Raw genomic sequence first — 21834 nt, forward strand, 5'->3', positions numbered from 1 at the left:
TCTCAATCCCTACAGGAAGTGGCAAAGAGAGCACACAGCAGAGCTGTCCATATAGCTCCCCTCAAGCTCCGCCCCCCCAGTCATTCGAACGACGGTTAAGAGAAAAAGGAGAACCATAGTGTGCAGTGGTGACTGTAGTTTTACAAAAAATAAATTTGAACCTGACTTAATTGCCAGGGCGGCCCGTGGACTGGATACCCCGTAAGAGAAAGAAATTTATCAGGTAAGCATAAATTCTGTTTTCTCTTACATTGGTGTATCCAGTCCACGGATTCATCCTTACTTGTGGGAACCAATACCAAAGCTTTAGGACACGGATGACGGGAGGGAACAAGTCAGGTAACCTAAACGGAAGGCACCACTACTTGCAAAACCTTTCTCCCAAAAAAATAGCCTCCGAAGAAGCAAAAGTATCGAATTTGTAAAAATCGGCAAAAGTATGCAGTGAAGACCAAGTCGCTGTTTTACAAATCTGTTCAACAGAAGCCTCATTCTTGAAAGCCCATTTGGAAGCCACAGCTCTGGAGGAAAGAGCTGTAATTTGTTCAGGAGGCTGCTGTCCAGCAGTCTCATAAGTCAATCGGATAATGCTTTTCAGCCAAAAGGAAAGAGGAAGCGATAGCTTTTTGACCTCTCCTCTTACCAGAATAGACAACAAACAAGGATGACGTGTGTCTGAAATAGAATTTTAAAGCACGAACCACATCAAGATTGTGTAACAGCCGTTCCTTCTTAGAAACTGAATTAGGACACAGAGAAGGAACAATCATTTCCTGGTTAATATTCTTATTAGAAACCACTTTCGGAAGGAAACCAGGTTTTGTACGCAAAACAACCTTATCTGCATGAAACACCAGATAGGGTGAATTACACTGAAAAGCAGACAATTCTTTAACTCTTCGAGCAGAAGAAATAGTTACCAAAAACAAAACTTTCCAAGATAATCACTTAATGTCTATGGAATGTAAAGGTTCAAACGGAACCCCTTGAAGGACTGAAAGAACTAAATTTAGACTCCATGGAGGAGCCACAGGTTTATAGACAGGCTTGATTCTGACTAAAGCCTATGCAAACGCTTGAACGTCTGGTACTTCCGCCAGACTCCTGTGTAACAAAATAGACAGAGCAGATATCTGTCCCTTTAAGGAACTAGCCGACAATCCTTTCTCCAATCCTTCTTGGAGAAATAACAAAATCCTAGGAATCCTAATCTTACTCCACGAGTAACCCTTGGATTCACACCAACAAAGATATTTCCGCCATATCTTATGGTAAATTTTCCTGGTGACAGGCTTTCTAGCTTGGATCAAAGTATCTATAACTGATCCAGAGAACCTACGCTTAGATAGAATTAAGCGTTCAATCTCCAAGCAGTCAGTTGCAGAGAACTAGATTTGGATGCTTGAATGGACCTTGAATTAGAAGATCCTGCCTCGATGGCAGTGTCCATGGTGGAACAGATGACATGTCCACTAGGTCTGTATACCAAGTCCTGCGTGGCCACGCAGGCGCTATCAAAATTACCGAAGCCTTCTCCTGTTTGATTCTGGCTACCAGACGAGGTAGAAGGGGAAACGGTGGAAAAACATAAGCCAGATTGAAGGACCAAGGCGCTACTAGAGCATCTATCAATGCCGCCTTGGGGTCCCTGGACCTGGATCCGTAAAGAGAAAGTTTGGAGTTCTGACGGGACGCCATCCGATCCAAATCTGGAATACCCCATAGCTAGGTAAGCAGAGCAAAAACCACCGGAAGGAGTTCCCACTCCCCCGGGTGAAAAGTCTGACTACTCAGAAAATCCGCCTCCCAGTTGTCTATTCCTGGGATGTGAATTGCAGATAGATGGCAGGAGTGATCCTCCGCCCATTTGATGATCTTGGATACTTCCTTCATCACTAGGGAACTCTTTGTTCCTCCCTGATGATTGATGTACGCTACAGTCGTGATGTTGTCCGACTGAAACCTGATGAACCTGGCCTCCGCTAGTTGAGGCCATGCCTGGAGCGTGTTGAATATCGCTCCCAGTTCCAAATGTTTATCGGGAGAAGAGACTCTTCCCGAGACCATAGGCCCTGAGCTTTCAGGGAGTCCCAGACCGCACCCCAGCCTAACAGACTGGAATCGGTCCTGACAATGATCCACTCTGGTCTGCGGAAGCACATTCCCTGAGACAGGTGATCCTGAGACAACCACCAGAGAAGATAACCTCTGGTTTTCTGGTCCATTTGTATCTAAGGAGACAATCTGCATAATCCCCATTCCACAATTTGAGCATGCACAGCTACAGTGGTCTGAGATGAATTCTGGCAAAGGGAACAACGTCCATTGCCGCAGCCATTAACCCGATTACCTCCATGCACTGAGCCACAGAAGGCCGAGGAACAGAATGAAGAACTCGGCAAGTAGTTAAAAGTTTTAACTTCCTGACCTTCGTCAGAAATATTTTCATTTCTACCGAGTCTATTAGCGTTCCCAGGAAGGGAACCCTTGTGAGCGGGGACAGAGAACTTTTTTCGATGTTCACCTTCCACCCATGAGACCTTAGGAAGGCCAGAACTATTTCTGAATGAGCCTTGGCTCTTTGAAAAGACGACGCCTGAATTAGTATGTCGTCCAGATAAGGTGCTACTGCAATGCCCCGCGGTCTTAGTACCGCTAGAATGGACCCTAGCACCTTTGTGAAAATTCTTGTCCAGAAAGGCGAACCTTAGGAACTGATGGTGATCTTTGTGGATAGGAATATGTAGGTACGCATCCTTTAAATCCACGGTAGTCATATATTGATCTTCCTGGATCAATGGTAAGATTGTCCGAATGGTTTCCATTTTGAATGATGGAACTCTGAGGAATTTGTTAGAATTTTTAAATCCAGGATTGGCCTGAAAGTTCCTTCCTTTTTGGGAACTACAAACAGGTTTGAGTAAAAACCCAGTCCTTGCTCTGCAGTTGGAACTGGGTGTATCACTCCCATCTTTAGAAGATCTTCTGCACAGCGTAAGAACGCCTGTTTCTTTGAGAAATGTGGAACCTTCCCCTTGGGGGAGAGTCTTTGAATTCTAGAAGATACCCTTGAGCAACAATTTCTAATGCCCAAGCCTGAGCAAAGAGAGAAAGTCTGCCCCCTACTAGATCCGGTCCCGGAGCGGGGGCTACCCTTTCATTCTGTCTTGGTAGCAGCAGCAGGCTTCTTGGCCTGTTTACCCTTGTTCCAGCCCTGCAAAGGCTTTCATGTTGCTTTGGGCTGGGAAACGTTACCCTCTTGCTTTGCGGTTGCAGAGGTTGAAGCAGGTCCGCTCCTGAAGTTGCGAAAGGAGCGCAAATTAGCCTTGTTTTAAGCTTTAAAAGGTCTATCTTGTGGAAGGGCATGGCCCTTTCCCCCAGTGATATCTGAAATAATTTCTTTCAACTCTGGCCCGAATAGGGTCTTCCCTTGAAAGGAATATTAAGTAATTTTGTTTTGGATGATACGTCAGCCGACCATGATTTGAGCCAGAGCGCTCTTCGCGCCACAGTGGCAAAACCAGAATTTTTCGCCGCTAATTTAGTTAATTGTAAAGCGGCATCTGTAATGAAAGAATTAACCCGCTTTAGAACATGAATTCTATCCATGACTTCGTCTTATATGAAGTCTCCCTCTGGAGCGACTCCTCCAGCGCCTCAACCAAAAAGCCGCTGCAGTAGTTACAGGAATAATGCAGGCAATTGGTTGAAAAAGGATCCCTTGTTGAACAAATATTTTCTTTAGTAACCCTTCTAATTTGTAATCCATAGGATCTTGAAAACACAAATGTCTTCTATTGGTATAGTTGTGCGCTTAGCTAGTGTTGAAACTGCTCCCTCTACCCTAGGGACCACCTGCCACGTGTCCCGCCTGGGGTCAGTTATGGGGAACATTTTCTTAAAGATAGGGGGGGAACAAAAGGTACGCCTGGTCTCTCCCACTCCCTAGTCACAATATCCGCCACCCTCTTAGGGATCGGAAACGCATCAGTGTATACAGGGACTTCTAGAAACTTGTCCATTTTACACAATTTTTCTGGGACCACCATAGGGTCACAATCATCCAGTGTAGCTAAAACCTCCTTAAGCAGTACGCGGAGGTGTTCCAACTTAAATTTAAACGCTAAGAAATCTGATTCTGCCCACTGAGAAATTTTACCTGCGTCACAAATTTCTCAGACAGTACATCCCTCACCGCCACGTCCCTTCCTAAAAGCTATCACGCTTTTAGGAAAAACAGGCAGTTTGGATAGAAATGCTGCAAGGGAATTATCCATGATCGAAAATAAACCTCTCTGAAGTCCTCAAGTAATCTTTGGACCCTTCACATGTATCTGTATGAAGCTGTTTGTAAAATCAACTGCGCAACTGAGGCGCGAAATTCAGGCCCCCTCCATCTTCCCTCAGGAGTTTGTGGGGCCTTCCCAAGCCAAAATAGGTGTCTAAATATATGCCATGCAGAATAAAACCCCAAAAAGTGTTTTAAATGCAATATAAAACTTGTATAATGTCAGATTATCTTAAAAAATAATCGATTGCCCCTTAACAGTGTCCACCAGTGTATTGAGCCCTTTCAATAAGCCTTCCTTCTATACTAAGTCTCAGAATATGGCCTTCCTTTCCCACATGGGGATTCTGTCAGTCTTCCAGCATTACTAAGTCTTGACTAGAAAATATTGACTGAAACATACCTTAAAGCAGTTAGGCCTGCAAACTGTTCCCCCCAACTGAAGTTTTCCTGTACTCAACAGTCCTGCGTGGGAACAGCAATGGATTTTAGTTACAAGGTGCTAAAATCATTTTCCTCTCAGCAGAAATCTTCATCATTTTCTGCCTCAGAGTAAATAGTACAAACCGGCACTATTTTAAAATAAACTTTTGATTGAAGAAATAAAAAACTACAAACTAACACCACATACTCTTTACCACCCCCGTGGAGATGCTACTTGTTAGAGCGGCAAAGAGAATGACTGGGGGGGCGGAGCCTGAGGGGAGCTATATTGTCCCCAAGAAGGGAACTCTTGTTGACGGAGACAGGGAACTTTTTTCTATGTTCACCTTCCACCCATGAGATCTGAGAAAGGCCAGAACGATGTCTGTGTGAGCCTTTGCCTTTGAAAGAGACGACGCTTGTATTAGAATGTCGTCCAAGTAAGGTGCCACTGCAATGTCCCTCGGTCTTAGAACCGCTAGAAGGGACCCGAGTACCTTTGTGAAAATCCTTGGAGCAGTGGCTAGCCCGAATGGGAGAGCTACAAACTGGTAATGTTTGTCCAGAAAGGCGAACCTTAGGAACTGATGATGATCTTTGTGGATAGGAATATGTAGATACGCATCCATTAGATCCACGGTAGTCATAAATTGACCCTCCTGGATTGTAGGTAGAATCGTTCGAATAGTTTCCATTTTGAACGATGGCACTCTGAGAAATTTGTTTAGAATCTTTAAATCCAGAATTGGTCTGAAGGTTCCCTCTTTTTTGGGAACTACAAACAGATTTGAGTAAAACCCCAGTCCTTGTTCCACAGTTGGAACTGGGTGTATCACTCCCATTTTTAACAGGTCCTCTACACAATGTAAGAATGCCTGTCTCTTTATTTGGTTTGAAGATAAACGAGAGATGTGGAACCTTCCCCTTGGGGGTAGTTCCTTGAATTCTAGAAGATAACCCTGAGAGACTATTTCTAGTGCCCAGGGATCCTGAGCAAAGAGAGAGAGTCTGCCCCATAGTAGATCCGGTCCCGGATCGGGGGCTACCCCTTCATACTGTCTTGGTAGCAGCAGCAGGTTTCTTGGCCTGTTTACCCTTGTTCCAGCCTTGCATCGGTTTCCAAGCTGGTTTGGTCTGGGAAGCATTACCCTCTTGTCTAGAGGCTGCAGAGTTGGAGGCCGGTCCGTTCCTGAAATTGCAAAAGGAACGAAAATTGGACTTATTATTAGCCTTGAAAGGACTATCTTGTGGGAGGGCATGGCCCTTACCCCCAGTGATATCTGAAATAATCTCTTTCAATTCTGGCCCAAAGAGGGTCTTACCTTTGAAAGGGATATTAAGCAATTTTGTCTTGGAAGATACATCTGCTGACCAAGATTTTAGCCAGAGCGCTCTGCGCGCCACAATTGCAAACCCTGAATTTTTCACAGCTAATCTAGCTAACTGCAAAGCGGCATCTAAAATAAAGGAATTAGCTAACTTAAGTGCGTGAATTCTGTCCATAACCTCCTCATTCGGAGTCTCTCTACTGAGCGACTTTTCTAGTTCTTCGAACCAGAACCACTCTGCTGTAGTGACAGGAATAATACACAAAATAGGTTGAAGAAGGTAACCTTGCTGTACAAAAATCTTTTTAAGCAAACCCTCCAATTTTTTTTCCATAGGATCTTTGAAAGCACAATTGTCCTCAATAGGAATGGTCGTGCGTTTGGCTAGTGTAGAAACTACCCTCGACCTTAGGGACTGTTTGCCATAAGTCCTTTCTGGGGTCGACCATAGGAAATAATTTCTTAAATATAGGAGGAGGGACAAAAGGTATGCCAGGCTTCTCCCACTCCTTATTCACTATGTCCGCCACCCGCTTGGGTATAGGAAAAGCGTCGGGGTGCACCGGGACCTCTAGGAACTTGTCCATCTTGCACAATTTTTCTGGGATGACCAAGTTGTCACAATCATCCAGAGTAGATAGCACCTCCTTAAGCAGTGCGCGGAGATGCTCTAATTTAAATTTAAATGTCACAACATCAGGTTCTGCCTGCTGAGAAATTCTTCCTGAATCAGAAATTTCCCCATCTGACAAAACCTCCCTCATAGCCACTTCAGATTGGTGTGAGGGTATGACAGAGCAATTATCATCAGCGCCCTCCTGCTCTACAGTGTTTAAAACAGAGCAATCGCGCTCTCTCTGAAATGCAGGCATTTTGGATAAAATATTTGCTATGGAGTTATCCATTACTGCCGTCAATTGTTGCATAGTAACAAGCATTGGCGCGCTAGAAGTACTAGGGGTCTCCTGCGTGGGCAAAACTGGTGTAGACACAGAAGGAGATGATGTAGAACTATGTCTACTCCCTTCATCTGATGAATCATCTTGGGCAACTTCTACTACTATCTGTGGCAGTACTGTCCTTACTTTGTTTGGACGCTATGGCACAATTATCACACATATTTGAAGGGGGAGACACTTTGGCTTCCTTTTACAGTTTTAACCCCCTTACAGTCCCAGCCCCAGCCTTTGCTGCGACTTCACTAAACCCAGGGGAGTATACGATACCAAATGAAGCCTTCTAGGAACCTTTTCAACTAATTCCAGACCCACACACATGCAGCTGCATGTATTGCTCTCAAAAGTACCTGCGCAGTAATGGCGCGAAAATGAGGCTCTGCCTACTACAGAGAAGGCCCTTCCTGACTGAGAAGGTGTCTAAACCAGTGCCTGACGTAAAAAAAAACGTTCCCCAAAGTTATAAAGTGTGAATTTCAACATCAAACTGTATAAAATGCCTAAATAAAGCAATCGATCTAGCCCATAAAAGTGTCTACCAGTTTTATAGCCCATATTAAGCCCTTTATTCTGTTTGAGACTAAGAAAATGGCTTACCGATCCCCATGAGGGGAAAAATGACAGCCTTCCAGCATTACACAGTCTTATTAGAAATATGGCTAGTCATACCTTAAACAGAAAAGTCTGCCAACTGCTCCCCCCAACTGAAGTTATCTCATCTCAACAGTCCTGTGTGGGAACAGCAATCGATTTTAGTTACTGCTGCTAAAATCATACTCCTCTCACAAACAGAACTCTTCATCTTTTTCTGTTTCAGAGCAAATAGTACATACCAGCACTATTTTAAAATAACAAACTCTTGATAGTAGAATAAAAACTACAACTAAACACCACATACTCTTCACCATCTCAGTGGAGATGCTACTTGTTCAGAGCGGCAAAGAGAATGACTGGGGGGGCGGAGCCTGGGAGGGACTATATGGACAGCTTTTGTTGTGCTCTTTGCCATTTCCTGTTGGGGAGGAGAATATTCCCACAAGTTATGGATGACGCCGTGGACCGGACACACCAATGTTGGAGAAAACATAATTATTTTTTTCTGCAGTTAAACTGCAGTGCAATTTTCAACTTCTGCAATATATTATATAAAAAACTTCTAAAAATTGTTTTATTCTCCAGTTAATTAACACATTGCAAATAAGCTGTTACCTTCTTTAATTTAATTTCAAAATGACCTGAAAAAAAATTAACTAAAAAAGAAATATATATCTTATTACAGAAAGTAAAAAAAGTTCTGCTTCTAGGCAGATATCTTACCATATCCACACCAACAAAGTACCCAAGGCTTTCCTTTCCTGGCAAAACATCACAGAATATGACTGTTCCAAATTCCATTCCCTCTCCGATTTTTAAGGAAACCCTTGAGTTGATCTCAAGCGGGGGGATTTCTGATGCATTAGGGTCCACAGGAGATGCATAATCACTCTCTAGTTCATCATCATCTTCGTCGCACAACTCCAGCTTGTCTAGAGCCACAAACACTCCACACTCCTCGTCACATCGGAACAACTGTTTCCCCTGATATGATCCATCTGTGAAACCTTGTCCCCGTCCATCTTCCTGGGGAGCAAGGAAAAGATAAACAAGGTTTAGGAGTTATTTAAAAATAAATAAATACTTTTCAATTGGCATAACCATTTCCATAAAATAATAATTTATTAAAAGGATAGAAAGGTCAAAATTGAAATCTGCATTAGGGATAGACCGATATCGTTTTTTTCAGGGCCGATACCGATTACGGACTGCCTTTCAAGCCGATAACCGATAACAGAGGCCGATATTCTGTACATTTAAAGTTTTGAAAAATCAACACAATTTCTACACAAATCTGGTATAAACTGAACATGCTTATTAAAATTTTAAACATTAAAAGTAAATAACTTGGAAATATAAAGTGCTTGAAAATTAACTTATTAAATTGCTTTCCAAAACATAGAAAAATTGCATAAATCCCTTTAAAACTGCACACTGATATAAAATGAAATTTAAGTCACTACTGGAAAGCTAGACACTACACAATTTCTTCAGTACTCCCAGTTAAGTAGAAAAACATAGTGCAGAAAGCATAACATTTCAGTGCCACTTCACTAAAAACATGCTCACTTGGTACACTTTACAGATAAGGGTTAAAAGTTTAAATATATATATATATATATATATATATATATATATATATATATATATATATATATATATACATATATACATATACACACACACACACATATATATACACACTGCCACTTGACAAAGAAAGGAAGGACATGCTGGAATATCCATGCTAGATTGATTTATTTGCTTTAATTTTTAATATGCTCATATATTTACTGGATTGCAAATAGCTTCCCTAGTACTGAGGAGTGGACTACAAGTTACTTTATTATGTCACTTATGGGCAGTTTTATACATGTGTAACAGCGCTTCCTAATGGTCAGAGCATTGTTATCCACTGCTAGAGAATATTGATACTAGTCTCCTATACTGCATAGCTTTCTACTCAAGGTTTGTTGTTATGGACATTAAATTGATGTACCTGAATATCATTTTTTTAAATGTTCTTTCAATGCCCATGAAAGGGGAAAATAAAATGTAAAGTAAATGAATTAGACGCACTAGAGGTACTTGGCGTCACTTGTGCGGGCGTTACTGGTTGTGACACTTGGGGACAGCTAGATGCTAAACCCTCATTTCCTTCTAACTGAGAATCACCTATTGCAATATTTTTAAGTGCTAAAATATGCTCTTTATCATTTAAAGACATATCAGTGCAAGTGGGACACATTCTAAGAGGGGGTTCCACAATGGCTTCTAAACACATAGAACAAGGATTTTCTTTGGTGTCAGACATGTTAAACAGGGTAGTAATGCAACAAGCAAGCTTGGAAAACACTTTAATCAAAGTAAATAATAATTTAAACAAAAACGGTAATGTGCCCTTAAGAGAAAAAAAGCTGCACAAACTCTGCAAAACAGTGTAAAAAAGCAGTAAACACAACGAAATTTTTACAGTAGCATCATAAAGCCTTAGTAACTTTGCACCACAATGCAAATAAACAATTAACCCCTTAATGTAAAAACCGGATTGAAAAAACTTAAAAACCGGTAAAATAACATTCAGCACCTTGCCACAGCTCTGTTGTGGCGCCTACCTGCCCTTTAGGAACGATTTGTGGGGGGAAAAAACCTCTTTACAGCCCTCAAATACAGCAGGAATCTCTGGGGAAGTAGCTGGATGCTTCTGAGGTAAATAAACTGTGCATCTGAAAATAGGCCCCTCCCACCTCACTCGATGTTATGGGGCCTAAAAAACACCACAGAGTGTTTCTTAAACTAGCCATGTGGGTTAATAACCCTTAAACAAGCCACAAAGACCCCTTAAAGTCCCTCAAAAACGTTTTATTTGTAATTAAACCAAAACTTTTTTTTTGGGGGGGGGGGGTTTCTATTAGTGTCACCAGTAACTATGAGCCCTTTATGCAAGCTTGGATTCCTCTTTTACTGAATACAGCTTACCTTTCCCTCATGGGGATATTGCCAGCCTTTTCTAGAAATAACACAGTCTGTCTAGAAAAAAATAGACTGAACATACCTTAATGCAGTTTAGCCTGCAAACTGTTCCCCCAACTGACGTTTTCCTGTACTATTCAGCCCTTGTGAGAACAGCAGTGGATCTTAGTTACAAAATGCTAAGATCATCATCCTCCTTGCAGAAATCTTCATCCCTTTTCTGCCAGAGAGTAAACAGTACACACCGGTACCATTTAAAATAAACTTTTGCTTGAGAAAATAAAAACTAACATTTTTGTCACCACACTCACTTTACCCTTCCTAGCAGTTAATCAGGCAAAGATGACTGGGGGGCGGAGCTAAGGGAGGAGCTATATAGAAAGCTCTGCTGTGGGTGCTCTCTCTGCCACTACCTGTTGGGAAGGAGAATATCCCACAAGTATGGATGAATCCGTGGACTCGATACATCTTACAAGAGAAAAGATAAAATCCTGGGAATCCTAACCCTACTCCATGAGTATCCCTTGGATTCGCACCAATAAAGATATTTATGCCATATCTTATGGTAAATTTTTCTAGTAACAGGCTTGCGTGCCTGAATCAAGGTATCAATGACCGATACAGAGAACCCTCGCTTAGATAAAATCAAGCGTTCAATCTCCAAGCAGTCAGCTGCAGAGAAATTAGATTCAGATGATGGAAGGGTCCCTGAATGAGAAGGTCCTGCCTCAATGGAAGCTTCCACGGTGGCAGAGAGGACATGTCCACCAGATCGGCATACCAAGTCCTGCGAGGCCACACAGGGGCGATTAGAATTACCGAAGCCCTCTCCTGTTTGATCCGTGCAATCACCCGGGGAAGGAGAGCAAACGGTGGAAACACATAGGCTAGGTTGAACGACCAAGGCATCTATCAGTTCGGCCTGAGGATCCCTGGATCTGGATCCGTATCTTGGGAGCTTGGCATTCTGACGAGATGCCATCAGATCCAATTTCGTTCTGCCCCACCTGAGAATCAGGGTGGCAAAGACCTCCGGATGTTGTTTCCATTCCCCTGGATGAAACGTCTGTCTACTCAAAAAATCCGCTTCCCAGTTGTACACTCCTGGGATGTAAATTGCTGACAGATAACAAGAGTGAGCCTCCACCCACCGAATTATCTTGGATACTTCTGTCATCGCTATGGAACTCCTCGTTCCTCCCTGATGATTGATGTAAGCCACAGTCGTGATGTTGTCCGACTGAAGCCTGAAGCGCATTGAATATCGCTCTCAATTCCAGAATATTGATTGGAAGCAGAGACTCCGACTGAGTCCACACACCCTGAGCCTACAGGGAATTCCAGACTGACCACATCCTAGTAGACTGGCATCTGTTGTCACTATCACCCATGAGGGTCTGCGGAAGCACGTTCCTTGGGACAGATGATCCTGCGACCACCAAAGAAGAGAGGCTCTTGTCTCTTGATCCAGATCTATCTGAGGAGATAAATTTGCATAATCTCCATTCCACTGCCTGAGCATGCTCAGTTGTAGAGGTCTGAGATGAAAACGAGCAAACGGAACGATGTCCATTGCCGCCACCATCAATCCAATTACCTCCATGCACTGAGCCACTGATGGCCGAGGATTGGACTGAAGGGTTCGGCATGTATTTAGAATCTTTAACTTTCTGACTTCCGTCAACAAGATTTTCATGGATATAGAATCTATTAGAGTTCACAGGAAAGGAACCCTTGTCTGTGGAATTAGTGAACTCTTCTCTAGATTCACCTTCCACCCGTGAGTCCTTAGAAAGGACAGAACTATCTTGGTATGAGACTTTGTCAGTTGATAAGACGACACCTGGATCAAAATATCGTCCAGATAAGGCGCCACTGCAAAGCCCTGCGGTCTGAGAACCACCAGCAGAGACCCTAGAACCTTCATGAAGATCCTGGGTGACGTGGCCAGTCCGAAGGGTAGAGCCACAAACTGAAAATGTTTGTCCAGAAAAGCAAATCTTAGGAACTGTTGATGATCTTTGTGGATAGGAATGTGAAGGTATGCATCCTTTAAATCCACGGCAGTCATATATTGACCCTCCTGGATCAATGGAAGAATTGTCTCCATCTTGAAGGATGGGACTCTGAGAAACTTGTTTAGACTCTTGAGATCTAAAATGGGTCGGAACGTTCCCTCTTTTTTGGGAACCACGAAAAGATTTGAGTAAAACCCCTGCCCCTGTTCCTGTATTGGAACGGGACAAATTACTCCCATAGTGGAGAGGTCTTTTATACAACGTAAGAATGCTTTTCTTTTTAATCTGGTCTACAGACAATCGTGAAAGAAGGAACCATCCCCTTGGGAAGGAATTTTTTAACTCCAGCTGATACCCTTGAGACACGATTTCCAGTGTCCAGGGATCCTGAACGTCTCATCCAAGCCTGGACAAAGAGAGAAAGTCTGCCCCTACTAGATCCGGTCCCAGATCGGGGGCCGCCCCTTCATGCTGTCTTGAGAGCAGCAGCGGGCTTCTTGGGTTGTTTACCCTTGTTCCAAGCCTGGTTGGGTCTCCAGACGGACTTGGCTTGTGCAAAATTCCCTTCCTGTTTAACGGAAGACGAAGAAGGGACTCCCTTGAAATTTCGAAAGGAACGAAAATTACTCTGTCTGCCCCTCTGCTTAGATGTTTTATCCTGAGGTAGGAGGTGACCCTTACCTCCCGTAATGTCAGAAAGGATCTCTTTTTCAAGTGAGGCCCGAATAGGGTCTTTCCCTTGAAAGGAATAGCCAAAAGCTTGGATTTAGAGGACACATCCGCAGACCAAGATTTTAACCATAAGGCTCTGGGCGCTAAAATGGAAAATCCTGCATTCTTAGCCGCCAATTTGGCGATCTGGAACGCGGCATCCGTAACAAAAGAATTCGCCAGCTTAAGGGCCTTTATTCTATCCAGAATTTCCTCTAAAGAAGTCTCAGTCTTAAGGGACTCTAAGGCATCAAAACAAAAGGCAGCCGCAGTTGTGACTGGTACAATGCAGGCCGTCGGTTGTAATAGAAACCCTTGATGAATGAATAGCTTTTTTAGAAGACCCTCCAACTTTTTGTCCATAGGGTCTTTGAAAGCACAACTGTCCTCAATAGGGATAGTCGTACTCTTAGCCAGGGTAGATATAGCTCCTTCCACCTTAGGGACCGTTTGCCAAGAATCCTGAACGGTGTTAGCTATAGGGTACATTTGCTTAAAGGTAGGGGAAGGTGAAAACGGAATACCTGGTCTTTCCCATTCCCGTGTAATAATTTCCGAAATTCTCTTAGGAACCGGAAAAACATCAGAATAAGAAGGGACCTGTAGCTATTTGTCCATCTTACACAATTTCTCTGGTGGCACCACAATAGAGTCACAGTCATCCAGAGTCAGCAAAACTTCCCACAACAACAGACTGAGGTGTTCAAGCTTAAATCTGAAGGACATTACATCCGAATCTGTCTGGTGCAATGTGCTTCCTGAATCAGACAATTCCCCTTCAGATAGAGTCTACCTACCTCCCACTTTAGAGCCCTGGGAGTATACTTCGGAGATCACCATCAAAGAGTCAGAAGCCGCCTGGACCACCTGATCCTCTCTTCTACTGCGTTTGCCTTGCAACACTGGCAACTTGGACAAAACTTCTGTAAGAGTGGATGACATAACTGCTGCCATATCCTGTAGAGTAAATGAGGTGGACGCAGTTGATGGTGCCTGAGCGGGTGTTACGCTTGGGGAGAAATTTGTAGCATTGTAGCATACCCTGAGTCTCAACAAGCTGAGAAGCATCCTTAGATATGCTATCCTTAAAGAAAATCTGATCTTTAAACTGTAAAGCCCTCTCAGTACATGAGGGACAAAATGTAAGAGGGGGTTCCACATTGGCAGCTAAACACATAGAACAAGTATGTTCCAGTAGGACAGCCCTGATAAAAAGAAAAACAAAGTGCAATATTGGTTGTGGTACAGATATAAAATGAAATAACAAAATATGTGCTGTGCCTTTAAAATTTAAACCAATATAAACAAAAATAGAAGTTGTTATAACAAAAACTATTCACAATCGTTAGGTTATAATAGCCCTTATGTGCTATGAATAAAAATAACCCCTGCACCAAACCACAGCTCCGCTGTGGGGCCTACCTCACAACCAACAAAAGAGGCCCTCCGAGAACTGCTGCCTAAGTCCACTTGCGATATTGTAGCAACTGAAACCAAGCGGACATAGGAAACACAGGAGCTCCCTCCGTGACTGTCGGAAGCCGGAATAGCAAGTGCGTGGCTAAGCACGCGAACGTAAGCCCCGCCCTTCGTGGGCGGTACAAGAAACCCCATAGAAAACACAGCATGGGAAATATCAATGTCGGGTAGACCCGACCTGCAATATAAACCAATGTTTCCCCTCAAAAAACTGTTGTCACAATAATAAATGCAACTAACGTAGTAAGAACCTTTTTGTCCATAGGGTCTTAGTCCCAAACAGTCCCCAGCGTCAGCCCGCAGATAAAATGTCACCGTTACTGATCCCTTAATGAAATCGGGTCATATATGCACACCAACCCACTGTAATACACATAGGTAGTATAAGAGGGGAAACAGCTAGGCAAAAAAGACTTCTTGCAAGTTGATTACCCCTTTTGTGTTGCAGCAATTAACATCCAGTCTGTTCTGAGCTACACTGTCTCCCGAGAAACAAAAAGACTGTACATACTGCAGTGCTGATCATATCATGAACCTGTCCCACACGAAGAAGACGTCTCTTGTCATCACCTCCTTTAGTTCTGTGGGGACAAATAGGGCCTTATGCAATATCTGATAAGACCATCAGCAGGGCAGCACCAGCATGGGGAGTGAAGCCAGAATGTAGAATCTCCTCAGTTCCCATTGTTGAAACACCTGATGCTCTACCCTGAGAAAAAAATAGTACTCACTGGCACCATTTAAAAACAAACTCTTGATTGAAGAATCTAAACTAACACCTCACTTTACCTCTTCCTACACTAACACAGGCAAAGAGAATGACTGGGGTGGGAGGGAAGGGAGGAGATTATATATATATATATATATATATATCCTTATGGGATATCGCCTCCTAGTCAGCAGGAGGAGGCAAAGAGCACTACAGCAGAGATATAGCTCTGCTGTGGTGCTCTTTGCCTCCTCCTGCTGACCAGGAGGCGATATCCGATAAGGATGAAATACGTGGACTCGCCATATCTTGTAAAATAAATCATCTGTTCTGATATATTGGTCTATCCCTAATCTGCATGGGTGCATTTACATTTTTAATAGAAGCATTATACTTCCATTCGCAAAAAACACAACTGATGCTTACCTGATAAAATTAATTTCATTCATGTTGGTGAGAGTCCACGGTCCATTACTCCTGTATGGAATAAGATTGCTGTCAAAAAGGCAAGTGTGTGTGATTCTTTATCATTGTACATAAATTGTGATATATAAATACAAATCTAAATTTTCAAATACAAATTTTCTTTTTTTTTTGGAAATACAATATTTTTTAGTATACAATTCTTTAATAACAAATACTTTTTTTTTTCTTCTTTGAAAGTAAAATTTTGTTTATTTGGAAGCAAAATCTTATTTTTTGATTAACACTTGTTTTTTGTTAATACAATACAATTTTTGGTAGTACAATTCTTTTTTTGGAATTACACGTCTAGCATATGTCAAAACACTGACAAATAAAACAAGCAGTTTTTTTGCTTTCAATTAAATATGGAGAACATCTCAGGTAAACTTTTTAACATTTATCATGTTACATACAACATAGCTTAACGTGCCATAAGTGATTGTTCCTATTTGCATCATACAACACTATACAGGGGAATATTGATTTTGATTTTTTAATTCAAGTTTTCATGGTGGGGGTAAAAACTTACTGTAGCCTGTGGTCTTCTTTCAAAGTATGTTTTTTATGCTTTACAATATAACATGCTTTAAAGGGACAGTCTAGTCCAAAATAAACTTTCATGATTCAGATAGAGAATTTAATTTTAAACAATTTTCCAATTTACTTTTATCACCAATTTTGCTTTGTTCTCTTGGTATTCTTAGTTGAAAGCTAAGCCTAGGAGGTTCATATGTTAATTTCTAAGCCCTTGAAGGCCGCCTCTTCTCTCAGGGCATTTTGACAGTTTTTTCACCACTAGAGGATGCTAGTTCATATGTGTCATATAGATAACACTGTGCTCACGCGTGGCCAAACTTTAAAGGGACAGTAAACACCAGAATTTTGTTGTTTAAAAAGGTAGATAATCCCTTTATTACCCATTCCCCAGTTTTGCATAACCAACACAGTTATAATAATATACTTTTTACCTCTGTGATTACCTTGTATATATGCCTCTGCAAACTGCCCCCTTATTTAAGTTATTTTGACAGACTTGCATTTTTAGCCAATCAGTGCTGACTCCTAGGAGCTTCACGTGCCTGAGCTCAATGTTATCTATGTGAAACACATGAACTAACGCCCTCTAGTGGTAAAAAACTGTCAAAATGCTTTCAGATTAGAGGCGGCCTTCAAGGTCTAAGAAATTAGCATATGAACCTCCTAGGTTTAGATTTCAACTAAGAATACCAAGAGAACAAAGCAAAATTGGTAATAAAAGTATATTGGAAAGTTGTTTAAAATGACATGCCCTATTTAAATCATGAAAGTTTTTTTATGACTTTACTGCCCCTTTAACATACCCTAAGTGCTTAATAATGTACTAAGGAATACTGATTTTGATAGTTCCCAGCCCCAAGGCAGAACACTGTGGTATGTGCGATCTCATCGCAGAAAATGTACCGTGTCTGCAGAAAAAAACGGCTGTGCCAGTTAAAAACGAAATTTATGCTTACCTGATAAATTTATTTCTCTTGTGGTGTATCCAGTCCACGGATCATCCATTACTTGTGGATATTCTCCTTCCCAACAGGAAGCTGCAAGAGGATCACCCACAGCAGAGCTGTCTATATAGCTCCTCCCCTAACTGCCACCTCCCAGTCATTCGACCGAAGACAAGCAAGAGAAAGGAGAAACTATAGGGTGCAGTGGTGACTGTAGTTTAAAAATTTTAAAAACACCTGCCTTAAAAAGACAGGGCGGGCCGTGGACTGGATACACCACAAGAGAAATAAATTTATCAGGTAAGAATAAATTTTGTTTTCTCTTTTAAGGTGTATCCAGTCCACGGATCATCCATTACTTGTGGGATACCAATACCAAAGCTTTAGGACACGGATGAAGGGAGGGAAAAGTCTGCCGACTTAGAAAATCCGCCTCCCAGTTCTCTACTCCTGGAATATGGATAGCTGATAGATGGCAAGAGTGAACCTCTGCCCATAGAATTATTTTTGAAACCTCCAACATTGCAAGGGAACTCCTTGTTCCCCCTTGATGGTTGATGTAGGCTACAGTCGTGATATTGTCCGACTGAAACCTGATGAACCTGACCGCAGCCAGCTGAGGCCAAGCCTGAAGAGCATTAAATATCGCTCTTAGTTCCAGAATGTTTATCGGAGGGAGTGTCTCCTCCTGAGTCCACGAGCCCTGAGCCTTCAGGGAGTTCCAGACTGCACCCCAGCCCAGAAGGCTGGCATCTGTCGTTACTATAGTCCAGTCTGGCCTGCGGAAGCTCATCCCCTTGGACAGATGGACCTGAGATAGCCACCAGAGAAGAGAATCCCTGGTTTCTTGATCCAGATTTAGTATAGGGGACAAATCTGTGTAATCCCCATTCCACTGACTGAGCATGCAAAGTTGCAGCGATCTGAGATTTAGGCGGGCAAACGGTACTATGTCCATTGCCGCTACCATTAAACCGATTACTTCAATACACTGAGCCACTGAAGGACGAGAAGTGGAATAAAGAACACGGCAAGAGTCTAGAAGTTTTGACAATCTGGCCTTCGTTAGGTAAATCTTCATTTCTACTGAATCTATCAGAGTCCCTAGGAATGAAACTTTTGTTAGAGGTGATAGAGAGCTCTTTTCTTCGTTCCCCTTCCACCCATGGGACCTCAGAAATGCCAGAACAATGTCCGTGTTGGGCCTGGCAACTTGAAAAGTCGACGCCTGTATCAGAATGTTGTCTAAGTAAGGGGCTACTGCTATACCCCGCGGCCTTAGGACCGCTAGAAGGGACCCTAGAACCTTTGTAAAGATTCTTGGTGCCGTGGCCAACCCGAAGGGAAGAGCCACAAACTGGTAGTGCCTGTCTAGAAAGGCAAACCTGAGAAAAGGATGATGATCTTTGTGTATCGGGATGTGAAGATAAGCATCCTTTAGGTCTACGGTAGTCATATAGTGACCCTCCTGGATCATAGGAAGGATGGTTCGAATAGTCTCCATATTGAAGGATGGAACTCTGAGAAATTTGTTTAAGATTTTGAGATCTAAGATTGGTCTGATTGTTCCCTCTTTCTTGGGAACTACAAACAGATTGGAATAGAAGCCCTGACCCTGTTCCTCCTGCGGAACTGGGTGGATCACTCCCATAATTAGAAGGTCATGAACACAATGTAAGAATGCCTCTCTTTTTATCTGGTTTGCAGATATAAGTGAGAGATGAAATCTCCCTTTTGAAGGAGAGGTTTTGAATTCCAGAAGATAACCCTTGGACACAATTTCCAAGGCCCAGGGATCCTGGACATCTCTTTCCCAAGCCTGGGCAAAGAAAGAGAGTCTGCCCCCTACTAGATCCGTTTCCGGATCGGGGGCTGCTCCTTCATGCCGTCTTAGAGGCAGCAGCAGGCTTTTCGGCCTGTTTCCCCTAGTTCCAAGCCTGGTTAGGTCTCCAGACCGGCTTAGACTGGGCTGGGCTTGTTTTGTGTTAGAGGAAGTTGAAGCTGCGCCACTCTTGAAGTTTCGAAGGGCCGAAAACTAGACTGTTTGGTCCTTAATTTGTTGGACCTGTCTTGAGGGCGTGACCTTTTCCTCCAGTGATGTCAGAAATGATCTCCTTCAGTCCAGGCCCGAATAGGGTCTGTCCTTTTAAGGGAATGTTGAGAAGTTTAGACTTTGAATTCACGTCAGCTGACCAGGATTTAAGCCATAGCGCACTGCGCGCCTGAATATCAAAACCTGAATTTTTAGCCATTAGCTTGGTTAAATGAACAACAGCATCAGAAACAAATGAATTGGCTAGCTTAAGGGCCCTAAGCTTGTCAATAATATCTTCCAACGGGGTTTCAACCTGTAGAGCCTCCTCTAGGGACTCAAACCAGAAAGCTGCAGCAGCAGTGAATGGGGCAATGCATGCAAGAGGCTGGAGAATAAAACCTTGTTGAATAAAAATTTTCTTAAGGTAACCCTCTAATTTTTTATCCATTGGATCTAGAAAAGAACAACTGTCCTCGACAGGGATAGTGGTACGCTTAGCTAGAGTAGAAACTGCTCCCTCCACCTTAGGGACCATCTGCCATAAGTCCCGTGTAGCGGCGTCTATAGGAAACATTGTTTTAAAAACAGGAGGGGGAGAGAACAGTACACCTGGTCTATCCCATTCCTTAGTAATAATTTCAGAAAACCTTTTAGGGATTGGAAAAACATCAGTGTAAGTAGGTACTGCATAGTATTAATCCAATCGACATAATTTCTCTGGGACTACAATAGTGTCACAGTCGTCCAGAGTTGCTAAAACCTCCCTGAGCAATACGCGGAGGTGTTCAAGCTTAAATTTAAATGTAGACATATCAGAATCAGATTGAAGTATCTTCCCTGAATCAGAAAATTCACCCACAGATTGAAGATCCCCTGCTTCAGCTTCATTATATTGTGAGGGTGTATCAGAGATAGCTACTAAAGCGTCAGAGAGCTCTGTATTTATTCTAGTCCCAGAGCTGTCTCGCTTTCCTTGCAATCCTGGCAGTTTAGATAATACCTCTGTAAGGGTATGATTCATAACTGCTGCCATGTCTTACAAGGTATACGCAATGGTACTAGGCGTCCCCTGAGCGGGATTAATAGGATCTGACACGTGGGGAGAGTTAGACGGTATAACTTCCTCCTTGTCAATTTCTTCTGGTGATAAATTTTTTAAAGCCAGAATATGGTCTTTGTAATCTATAATAAAATCAGTGCATTTGGTACACATTCTAAGAGGGGGTTCCACAATGGCTTCTAAACATAATGAACAATGAGTTTCCTCTATGTCAGACATGTTTAAACAGACTAGTAATGAGACCAGCAAGCTTGGAAAACACTTTAATAACTGTGAAAAAGCAGAAAATAAAAACGGTACTGTGTCTTTAAGAGAAAAAAAACAGTGAAAAAAGCAGTAAATCTTACAATTTTTTTACAGTGTGTATAATAGGCTAAAAGAGCATTGCACCCACTTGCAAATGGAGGATTAACCCCTTAGTTTCAAAACCGGATCAAAAAACGATATAAACGTTTTTAAACAGTCACACAAAACTGCCACAGCTCTACTGTAGCCCTACCTGCCCATACAACTACTTTGGAAGGCACAAAAAACAGAATTTATGCTTACCTGATAAATTACTTTCTCCAACGGTGTGTCCGGTCCACGGCGTCATCCTTACTTGTGGGAATATCTCTTCCCCAACAGGAAATGGCAAAGAGTCCCAGCAAAGCTGGCCATATAGTCCCTCCTAGGCTCCGCCCACCCCAGTCATTCGACCGACGGACAGGAGGAAAAATATAGGAGAAACCATATGGTACCGTGGTGACTGTAGTTAGAGAAAATAATTCATCAGACCTGATTAAAAAACCAGGGCGGGCCGTGGACCGGACACAACGTTGGAGAAAGTAATTTATCAGGTAAGCATAAATTCTGTTTTCTCCAACATTGGTGTGTCCGGTCCACGGCGTCATCCTTACTTGTGGGAACCAATACCAAAGCTTTAGGACACGGATGAAGGGAGGGAGCAAATCAGGTTACCTAAACGGAAGGCACCACGGCTTGCAAAACCTTTCTCCCAAAAATAGCCTCCGAAGAAGCAAAAGTATCAAATTTGTAAAATTTGGCAAAAGTGTGCAGTGAAGACCAAGTCGCTGCCTTACATATCTGATCAACAGAAGCCTCGTTCTTGAAGGCCCATGTGGAAGCCACAGCCCTAGTGGAGTGAGCTGTGATTCTTTCAGGAGGCTGCCGTCCGGCAGTCTCGTAAGCCAATCGGATGATGCTTTTAAGCAAAAAGGAAAGAGAGGTAGAAGTCGCTTTTTGACCTCTCCTTTTACCAGAATAGACGACAAACAGAGAAGATGTTTGTCTGAAATCATTTGTAGCTTCTAA

General features: G+C 42.6%; 1 protein-coding gene across 3 annotated transcripts in view; it reads right to left on the reverse strand.

The window, feature by feature from the left end:
- CYLD (CYLD lysine 63 deubiquitinase) overlaps nt 1-21834 on the reverse strand; it is a 467344-nt gene that overhangs the window by 267217 nt on the left and 178293 nt on the right. For all 3 annotated transcript variants that reach the window (XM_053699515.1, XM_053699514.1, XM_053699513.1), the window contains exon 3: nt 8313-8615. In XM_053699515.1, coding sequence (XP_053555490.1) covers nt 8313-8615 — 303 coding nt within the window. The remainder of the gene's footprint in view (nt 1-8312; nt 8616-21834) is intronic.

This window comes from Bombina bombina, chromosome 1 (assembly GCF_027579735.1).
Source record: "Bombina bombina isolate aBomBom1 chromosome 1, aBomBom1.pri, whole genome shotgun sequence".
Classification (NCBI taxonomy): Eukaryota; Metazoa; Chordata; class Amphibia; order Anura; family Bombinatoridae; genus Bombina; species Bombina bombina.